General features: G+C 33.8%; 4 protein-coding genes and 1 long non-coding RNA gene across 6 annotated transcripts in view; 2 read left to right on the forward strand and 3 right to left on the reverse strand.

Annotated features, from left to right (window-relative positions):
* The window catches only part of LOC141527694 (uncharacterized), an 82,770-nt gene that overhangs the window by 53,852 nt on the left and 18,514 nt on the right, over nt 1–10,404 (forward strand). Inside the window, exon 1 of one of the 2 annotated variants that reach the window (XR_012479226.1) lies at nt 7,137–7,258. The exons of the other annotated variant lie outside the window; for it this stretch is intronic. This is a non-coding gene — a long non-coding RNA (uncharacterized LOC141527694). Of the gene's footprint in view, nt 1–7,136; nt 7,259–10,404 lie in introns of those variants that run through there. 2 annotated transcript variants of the gene reach the window in all.
* LOC141527688 (uncharacterized) lies at nt 1,449–2,322 on the reverse strand. Its single transcript, XM_074243289.1, has one exon. It carries the CDS (start codon nt 2,312–2,314, stop codon nt 1,604–1,606), a length of 711 nt encoding a protein of 236 aa, XP_074099390.1. The 5' UTR covers nt 2,315–2,322; the 3' UTR covers nt 1,449–1,603.
* On the forward strand, nt 2,380–3,302 carry LOC141527693 (uncharacterized). Its single transcript, XM_074243295.1, has 2 exons — nt 2,380–3,023; nt 3,119–3,302. The coding sequence occupies exon 2, from the start codon at nt 3,155–3,157 to the stop codon at nt 3,266–3,268; it is 114 nt and encodes a 37-aa protein (XP_074099396.1). The 5' UTR covers nt 2,380–3,023; nt 3,119–3,154; the 3' UTR covers nt 3,269–3,302.
* Clc-b (chloride channel protein 7) lies at nt 3,265–6,928 on the reverse strand. Its single transcript, XM_074243273.1, has 10 exons — nt 6,628–6,928; nt 6,400–6,531; nt 6,086–6,284; nt 5,420–5,851; nt 4,835–5,359; nt 4,587–4,756; nt 4,330–4,509; nt 4,038–4,247; nt 3,696–3,944; nt 3,265–3,611 (listed from the first exon to the last, which is right to left on the reverse strand). Exons 1-10 carry the CDS (start codon nt 6,787–6,789, stop codon nt 3,429–3,431), a joined length of 2,442 nt encoding a protein of 813 aa, XP_074099374.1. The 5' UTR covers nt 6,790–6,928; the 3' UTR covers nt 3,265–3,428.
* On the reverse strand, nt 7,236–9,465 carry Ift46 (intraflagellar transport 46). Its single transcript, XM_074243288.1, has 3 exons — nt 9,093–9,465; nt 8,836–9,030; nt 7,236–8,767 (listed from the first exon to the last, which is right to left on the reverse strand). The coding sequence occupies exons 1-3, from the start codon at nt 9,311–9,313 to the stop codon at nt 8,185–8,187; spliced, it is 999 nt and encodes a 332-aa protein (XP_074099389.1). The 5' UTR covers nt 9,314–9,465; the 3' UTR covers nt 7,236–8,184.

The following is a 10,404-nucleotide window of genomic DNA, read 5'->3' on the forward strand; positions in this document are numbered from 1 at the left end:
TCCTTCGGCACAACAGCCAACACACTACCGTCACCATCCACACACACACACACACACACACTACCAATCTATCGTATGTATATCGTACCTATCGTACAGTGCCCCTTTCCTCCACTCGCTCCTATTTCGTATTTCGTATATTGCCAAACTCCAAGCTTAAGGTTTTACCAATCACAACAATGGCGGCTGCTATTTGGTCAAATTCACTAACCAACGTAATAAAATTATTACTTTGTTTAAATAATAAATATATTCCAAGGACAACTCACATATTTGTACTTTAAATGTTACAAAATATGATTTTGCAATACAAGCAGAAAAAATCACAATCTGATTTAATAATCTACTAATTATAAAAAAATAATTAATTAACAAGGTAATTTTATCATTGATATTATTATTGTTAAGCATTGAATATTGATTGTAGGTGAAATTTTAAAATTTGGCAAAATAAATAGAAAGAGGAGTAAATTCTCTGATGTGAGAGTATCAGAAGCAGAATCAGTAGCAGTTGGACGAACGGACATGTAAGATTTGGTAGTTGGTAGAAAGAGTGTAAGAGTTGAGTTGGATAGCAGGCAAGCTGAGGCTACTTTAACTTAAAGGGGCCAAGTGAAGCCTGAAGCGGGAAGCGGGGTCTGGGGGTCGCCCGACCGATAGACTACTGCGTGTGACGTGGTCGCGTTTATTGACCATAACCCCTTCCTCCTTTTGCCACCCCCGATGTTGTATTCTCTGTCTCAAAGGCACTCTCTTTTCTTCCTGTGCAGAGTCTCAAGCAGCCTCGAGCCTCGAGCCTCGAGTCTCACCATTATATACAAACTTGCTCTGTATTCCACTGAGCAGTCTGCTTGCTTTACTTGTAGAATGCTAAAAACTGAGCCAGAAGAAGAAGAAGAAAAAGTGAATAAAGAAGGAAGAGCAATACCAGTACAGTGGATATCACTGGAACTCGGTAGGAACAGAGAAATAAGAATAGAAGCTGGTGAGGAGACCCACAGACGCTCCACTGCTTTCATTTGTGATATGTATTTTATATATATATATATATATATATATATATATATATATATATATATATATATCACGGTACAGTACTTGTACTGGTTTGCTTGGAGTATCGAATCAAAGACAAGGAGGGAAGGCATGAGGAAAAGAGCAAGTTTAGGCTTGGGCGAGGTATTTTATATTGAGAATTGAGATGTGTGTATTCTACAGCTAAGCTTGGCTATAGAACCACCAACTTCAAGGCGGACAGGTGTAGACGGAATTTATATTGTCCATTTATTCATTTTTTTCTCACTCTTTTTTGGTTTTTACAAACCTGGTTCGTTCTATTCCCAATCAGCAGAAATATCATGACATATTTTAGTTTAAATATTCAGTGAAATTTAAACTACTAGAGAGATTTAGATAAGCTCCAAGGTCTCTGATAAAAAAAGAAACGGTAACATTAGAAAATTTTTATTGTCTATAAGTCACAGGCCAGTAGAACATTCAATATATTAATAGTCTTACAAACTTACATTTAAAGTTAGTTGATGATAAAAATACAATGATAATAATTAATAAGTGATAACAAAAATAATTATATTTATTAATTTTATTGTCGCAAGTTTATCTCAGTTTCCAGCAGACAATCTCTGACTAGCATCCGCGCCTGTATGATTCCCATTTTCAGTCTCTCCGCCGACGTCCTACTACCAGCGTAGGTCAGTCTGATGTCTCTGCCGAGTTCCTCTATCACTTCCAATAATTGAGAGTACTTGCCCTGGGCACTTGATACCAAACTCGGAGCTTCTCTCTGGCTTAGCTCTGGTTTTATCATCAACGAGCTTACTTTGCTTTTTCCTCCGCTAATACTTTTATTATTATTATTATTATTATTATTATTATTATTGCTATTATGATTTTTATTTTTATTGTTATTATTATTAATATGACTGCTAGGTTTGATTTGAAAAACAACATTGCGTCGTTTCAATTCGGTGATCATGGCCAGTTCGGTCAATTTAGCGGCCTCGAGTGTCTTCGCCTCCTCCATGGCCTTTTTTTTCTTAGCCCGAAAACGCGCCATCCTTTGTGCGTCGTGGAATCTCCTCAAGATAGCCTCTTCTTCGGTTTCATGTGGCCTTGGTATCGGCTTTCTCGAATTTCTTTTTTTTTCCCCATTATTGTTGTTATTTACAGTGACGTTTGTGCTCGAATTCCCGCTCAAAGTTCTGGCTCGTCGAGAAGACGAGGATGACGAGGAAGACGACGGAGATAGGAGTAATTTCGACGACATGTCTTCGGCATTCCACTGACCATTCATTGTTTTCACTTTTAATTTAATTAATTTATTATCAATCACTTTTTTTTTTTTTTTTTTTTTTTTTTTTTTTTTTTTGATAAAAATTTTATTTATAATTTTTAAATGTCAAAAATAGAAAAAAAAATTTTTTTCATCTATTGTTTACGCAATTTTATTTAATTTATCGGTAAACAAAGTTGAATCTTTCCCGCCGTTTGCCAGCTGGCTCGGGATTGGTCGGCCAAAACATCCAAAAAAAGATATCGAAAGGCGAATGGCGTCGAACAATTATCGACAATGCGTAGAAATTGCGAATCACGTGTGACTATAAAGACGATTTATTTTGACGAAAGTCGAGATTACTCAGTTCTTACATTACACCATTTATTTATATAATATAATACAATATTCTATCGGATTATTATTTATCGAGTAAATAAAATCGAGTAAATCGGAGCAACTGTTTATTGATACTAGTTGATCAGAGAATTCTGTTGATATTTAGAAATAAATAGTCTCGAGAGTTAATAATTGTTGGACCACACGTAAGAACTTTTTACCGTACCACTCTTAACTTTTCAACTGTGGTACAGTTTCGCAAAAAAATTCTAAGGATCTGGTTTATTGGATTGGAGATTAGAAAGAGATAGCTGTTCTAGTTGTATGTCGTTGGCTCTTTGTACGCATGTAGACATGTGTGAGTCTTCAAGGTGATTCACTACCAAAAATAGTAAGCAAGTCAATTATTTATCAATAATTATTATTAACACTGCCATTAATATTGTATTTATACTTATATCTTCAATAATTATTTTTATTTTATAGGTATGGATAATTATTGCTGATAAATAATTTAAAAAAATGTTCATTTCAAACTACGAATATTATTTTCTCCTACTGATTGTCATCATTCCAGTCTACTTATTTTTCCGTCTCTGGTCCTGGATAGGATGGGAATTGTTTGTCAATAATTAGTTTATTAAAATATATAAATTTATTTACTGAACAATCATTTAAATATTAATTTACATATATACATTTTTTCCATCGATATAAATTTTATAAATAATTATTTATAAAAAAAAATTAAATACAACAATTTTCTAGATATAAAATTCAAGCTAGTAAATTATTGTCATATTTTATCGGTGATTCGGAGCTCGTCAAGACCCATTCGGCCTTGGTGCCTCCAAATCCGGTATCTGGCGACGTCTTTTCGGGTGATCATCCCAATTACCTCGTGCTCGTCGTTCACCACCGGCAAATGTCTTAGTCCCAGTCCACGGAATAGTCTAAATACTCTCGGAAGAGTTGTTGACTGAAATTAAATTCATTTTATTTTATTAAAAATTATTGCTTGATAATTCATAATATTTTATAGTGATAATTATTGAAGACTTACGTGTTGAAGAGTGTAAGGCGAGGGGTTCATAAAAGGTCTTAAATCTATTGAGTATGTTTTTTCTTCCTCTGTGATGTTGTTTACTTCTTCAATACTCGGGTATCTTGGATATGCATCGCGGAATATTTTTAATGAAAAATCCGTTTCCCAAAACTCGCAGTACTCGTTAAATACTTTGTTTTGGATTAAAACTATCAATTGTGACCGAAGAATTAGACCACGGAATCTTCCGTAGCAATTTACTTCATTCTAAAAAAAAATATTTTTAATTATTAATTTAGAGATAGAACATTTTTGTTAATTATATTACAAAATTATTTTTATATTAGACTATCAAATTACCTGATCACCGGTGGGAGGATCTACAACAGGAAATCCATTGAATTTAACGCATTTTAACAAAGCAACGATATGCCCAACATTTTCAGTTGTTTTTAAAGTAACAACCGGGTGACTCATTATCTCGCTGACGTAAATGTTGTTAGATAAAGGCGGTGCTTCCCACGGAAGTAATGGCACACCAGCCATTTGTATGTGTATGTCGTATATGCCCTGATAAAAATTATCGTCAGTTAAAGTAAATACTTATATTATATTATATTACTGAATTAGCAATAATTATATAACTCCATACTTCTGTAAAAAAATCTCCAACCCACTTGGCCATCATTAATACAATAATAACTGGGAGACCGAATGAAATTCCCTGAGTAGCTTCTATTAAAATTGCTGTAAGACTTATTGTCATCCTGACAACGCCTCCCAGCTGACTAGCAGCTCCAAGTAGCGCGTATTTTCCAGGTTCAAATAATCCCTAAAATTTATATTCATAATTTAAAGTATTTAAATTTTATTAAAAAAAAAGAAGGAAAAATTTTTAAAAATTCTTACAGAAGCAGGGAATAATTTAGTAAGTCCAGATCCCATTAATCTGCCCCAAGCGGATCCAATTAGCAGATGAGGTATGAACAGACCAGCAGACATTGAAAGGCCAAAGGTTAGAACAGCTAAAATAAAGTAGAAGAACACAAACATAGCGAGAGTTCCGTCATTATGCGAGCCTAGGAGAAGATTATTTATTTATTTAGTTATTAAAAAATAGAAATGAATTTAATGTCATACAAAATAATGATAAATACCTATGGGATCATGAAATAAAGACCGTACAGTGCTTTCAGGAGTTTGAAACCAAAGAGCAGCAATAGCACTGTACTCTCCTTCCTTGCAGAACATCTGGACTGGGTACTTAGTAGGGTCTTTTCCCAAAGGCTTGCAGTCATTTAGAAAATAAATCATCAGCGAGCCGACAGTAGCAGCCAGAACAGAAACTAAAATGGCTTCTACAATCTTCAGCCATCTTCTGCGAATGTACTTCTGCCTCAACACAGTTATTTTGTAATTAATATAATTCCAAAATGCGCCGTTGAGCCCTCCAAAGACTCCAACGATAATAAATAATGGAATTTCATAGACTTGGTAGGTTATAGTTTCAAATTTTCCTAAATTGAGCAGTCCTGGGTATGAGAGCTCTCCAGGATGACCGTGATAAGCACTAAGAATGATATTCAAAGTAAAAGTAGATATCATGCTGGCGAAAAAGGTTCGCCATGTTAGACTTTGGTTGAAGAAACTAGTTCCTTCTTCAATACTGAACAAAACTCCTCCTGAAAATTAAGAATTATTAATTTCAAGCTTTGATAATTTATTTTTAATTAATTAATTACCAATGGGAGCTCCAAAAGCTGCAGAAACTCCAGCTGCAGCTCCGCCAGCCACAAAATCTCTCTTCTCATGATCTTCCCGAAAGTATTGGAAGACTTTAAAGTCCTTTCTGAACGTTGTGCTCTTGCCTTGGGAAATTCCAGCGGCTACGACTGCTCCTGAGTGGATCATCGGGCCCTCTTTTCCACCAGCAAGCCCTCCAACTACAGTACTGATCACTCCAAGGGATTTTACAGCCAGCGTTTTTATCCTGACAACTCTGGGGACTTTGATGCCGTTTAGATAGCATTTTACCTGCGGAATTCCGCTGCCAGCTGCTACTGGTTCAACGTAAGTCACCAGGAGGGAGCCAATTAAAACTATCACGGTGTTTATCACCAACCAGATGAGGTATGGTATCCATAGACAGTTTTGCAATACACAACTGTCCACATCTGAGTTATTATTAAGTTAAAGAAAATATTTGATCAACAATAAAGACATCTGACCATTTAAAAAATTTTTATAACAATAAATTTGTAATAAAAAAATAAAAATATTTTTTTATGATAAATTGATTAGTTATGAAAATTCCAAAAATTATCAGTCCGCTGATTTTATTACTTTATCTACTATAGTAATAGTAATGATAGTAATGATCATATATTATTAGTTTTATCAAAGGATACAGTATTTCAAGACTCCATACTTCAAATTAGATAATTCTTCAATAGAAATGTCGACGAAGCAAGCTATCAAAGCTGTCAGAATTCCAATCAGCAAAAATATAAACCACCTTGCAAAATTTTTCTTTACCACAAACTTGTAGCCTTTTTTTCTTTCTTCATCTTGCAGCAAACTATTTTCACACGTATCATAATCCAAGCTCTAAAAATAAATATTTATTATTTATTTTCTGTCATCACAAACTTTATCAATTAAAAAAAATTTATAGCGCCAGCAGATAATTTTATCAGCGATAAGATTGAAGAAAAAAGTAAACCTCGTAATTCGCAGATAAGAAATTAGTCGCTCCTGGTTCGAATTCCGCATTGTTGAGTCGATTCAATTGACGGGTTGAGACATTTTCAATTAAATTGTCAAACACAGTGTCATTTTTACTGGAGCTGATGCCCTGGAAGAGAAAGAATTATTTGTGTAAATTATAATTCATAATATAGGTTAAATTTCACTATACAACGTCAACAATAACAATAAATCTTAACCTTACCCTGAATCTGACGTCAACACCTGCGTTTGAGTAAGACGGAAAATTATTCCTGGGTCTCGATTTAACGAGTCTTTCATCCTCGGTGCTGTTGTCACGTCCTTGATTATTTTCTTCAACATCTGAGACGTTAGAAACAGTCACACTGCCTTCGGGACTGGCCATATTTGTATTTTGTATCTCATAATATTTATTATCAAGCTAACTAATTAATTAACTCTTTATTCTTCTCAAAATGTCAAACGTAAACTGGAGTAAATTGCAATGTTTACACTGTGGTCCATCATGCAGGCAAAAGTGACACTAGAGTTGTATTGACACTTGTTGAAAGTCGAGTTATAAAGCTGTTGTGTATGCTAGGTCACAATAGAAACAGAAACTGTAGATGAAAAGCAATGACTATCCAATATTTCCATTAAATATGACTATGACTAGTCAACTTACTATTAGCTTGCTTACACTTACTTACTTATAGCCTCTACTGACGGTGTCGAGGATATCAACTGCATTGTAAAACGTACTTAGATAATTGTCGGCCGCGATACGATGCAGGCAGATACGAAACGAGTACGCGCTGCGCATGAGGAAGAAAATCAAGTCCAAACATCAACGATAACCACGTGACGGCGTTGTTGTAAGTAAATATACGATTGAATGATTCATCTTTTCTCGGATCGGGGAATTTAAACAATCGCTTTGATACACATTCGAGAAAAATTCACTGATGTTAAAGTATGAATAATTAGAGCAATGATAAAACATGAATAAACAATTCGTAATTCTATTTGCATTTAAATAGAAATTAGAGACATTGCATTTGTTTCGGGAATAAAAACTTTCATTTCTCCTAAAAAAAAATTTATTTTCCAATAAAACACAAACGTTTCTTGTAGGAAATTTACCGAGAAACACTTTAGAGTGGTTAAAATTCCATTTAGAGCCATTATTTTAATAGTTATGGCCACTTGAAGATCCGGAAACAAAAATTAAAATTTTCGATTTTTCAAATTTTTTTTTAATCTAAATATCTTCTAAAAAAAAATTTTTTTCTCCATAAAAGACAAACGTTACTTGCAGGAAATTTACCGAGGAACACTTTAGAGTGGTTAAAATTCCATTTAGAGCCATTATTTTAATAGTTATGGTAACTTAAACATCCGGAAACAAAAATTAAAATTTTTGATTTTTCAAATTTTCTTTAAGTCCCAATGTCTCCTATAATGTTGGGCCAACAGTTGACCCTGAAGGTCATCTCTGTTACTTTCCGCTAATTCCATACCTAAGCGCTTAAAACTATGCTAATGTTGAAACCTTAATTTTTGCAAAATGATGTAAAAACAATAATTTCCTGATTTTTTGAAAATTATTGATTTTCTTTGCGGCAAGTTAAAAATTTATAACAATTTCAAAGACAACAATGTATTCGTATATATTAATAATTCATGAGCTGTACAGACTTACGAACTATCATCAAACACGTGAGAATTATTAACAATAAAAGTTCAGATTTAAATTTAAATAGAAATGGACAAACACCTGTATGAAACACCTTTACTGATCTTAAAAAGCCTCGCGGTCTTTATCAAACTCTCTGACCTCCAGAAACAAATTAAAAAGCGTATGCAGAGACTCAAGTCTAATCTCAGGTTTGACAGGAATATCGAGTAAATTACAAACGATATCAACAAGCTGGGGTAACTCGCAGTCAATGGTTGAAAAGTCGAGCTGAGCCTCGCTGAGTTTGTCTTCGATATTCGGAGGCCACTGCTGAATCAGGGCGTCAATGTCAGGCATCGGGCTGGTCAGTCTCACCGCAGGCAAGTGTTTGCTCCTGTGAAGGAGACCCATGTCCTCGATCCACCTCTCAATCGACTTAGGATACTTTTCCGGGTCTTCAACGCGTTTTATCACCGTTGCTTTTCGGGAATCTGCGCTTTTGCTCTGGCTCCGCAGCTGCAAATGCAGAACTGCTGGCTCCGATTGATTAGCGCATGGCTCATCCAGCACCGTTAATCCGACCTTATCAGCAACCCCGTCGGGCCTTGGTACCTTCATAAAGGCGTCGATATCACCAACCGCTGGTATGAATTCCATTATATAGGGAGCTAGCTTGTAATTTAGCTCGATTTTTTGGGGTGTGTATCTAAAATAAACAATAATTAATTAGTCTATATTATGTAGAGAATAAAATAAACACAATTATAAATTTACCTTATAATATTTTGAAACAATTCCTTGACTTCAGCAGAAGCTTCAAGATTTTCAAATTCCTTCGGATTGTAAAGTTCTATCGGTTTTTTAACATTAGTACCTTCGATGTCATCATCGTCAGTTTCATCACTGTCTGACGGGTCACTTTCCATCGGTCTTACAGGTTTTTCAAACGAAGTTTCATGGTTAGAAAACCTAAAAACACATCAACATTTACATATATCTATTCCAAAATTTTTAATTAAATTAAAACTTACCTTCTAAAACTCCGTTTGTCATTTGACGATTGAATTTCCATTTCCTCAGCCTCAAAAGAATTGGAAACTCCTTTAGAGTTTTTCCTTACCAGTTTGGCTTTCCCACTGACAGGACTTTTTATTTCCTCAGCGTTTCTCACTTCAATACTTTCGTCAAACTTGCTAAACGCCGAAAAGTGTTTCTTGTTATCTTCTTCCTCTTCGCTGATGCTACTGTCCATCCTATACTGGACACAATTCGCGAAGCAATAAGAATCCTTCAGTTTAAAAGTCGCTAATACCTTCACCTCAATTCAGAAAGCTTGTAATTCTAGCTTTAGCACACATTACTTTATTATTTTGAATAAATAACAATTACGACGGCAGTTTTAATGTTTGGCTTCGGTTGTCATGGCAACCAAATCGATTTTATTTGACGTCAACATCCTGCCGTAACCGGCATTATTTAAATTCGTAAAACAGAGAGATAAAGTCCATTTGAGATAATGAAATTTTAATTATCTAAAAATATTATTGTAAAATAAAATAAATTATCGGGTTTTACGTAGGTTTATACAATCCAGGATATATGTATGTATATAAGGTACTCTCAGTTCTCAGTTTATAGAATTTAAATGAAATTTAAATGGAGAATATTCGTTTGGTTATTCTGGAAATTGAGATCTCTCACGTTTGCATGAATATTTAAATACGTCTACGTCGACATGTGATAATATAATCATAATGATAACCCAGCAAGGGATAGATCGGTAGATAGCTAGATAGATGGCTGGATATATTATATTATATGTATGTCCTATTCTATATATGGACATGAACGATCGGTAGATATTATTCGGTGTATGAATTTCAAACTCGTTAATTATTTACTCTGACCGACAGCATTTCCAATTTGACTTCATAATTTCACTCAACTCCAATTTCATTTTTATAATTTATTATTTTATTATTCATCATCATATTCTTCTATATCTTTAAACTTTAATAAATTAATTAAATAAGATCTTTAGTACTACTTCACTTAATTTAATTATATTTGAAATTAATCAATTATTTATCATATGCTTCCACATCTTCAGATTTTAGTAAGTTGATTAAATTAAATCTTTGATATTATTTCACTTATGAAATTATAAGTTTATTATTGATTAAATTGATTTGTAAAACTTGAAGTTAAAATGTAGGAAATTTCTTAAAAAAAAAAAAAAAAAAAAAAAATTCAACTTATGAGTATTATTTAATTGAAGTAAAAACTCCAAGATGTAATAACATTAAACTCAACGAGATATTGATGAGCATAAAGAAAAATGTT

Source organism: Cotesia typhae, unplaced genomic scaffold (assembly GCF_013202065.1).
Source record: "Cotesia typhae breed Kobodo isofemale line unplaced genomic scaffold, CoteBio_Ctyphae contig_4, whole genome shotgun sequence".
NCBI classification, from domain to species: Eukaryota; Metazoa; Arthropoda; class Insecta; order Hymenoptera; family Braconidae; genus Cotesia; species Cotesia typhae.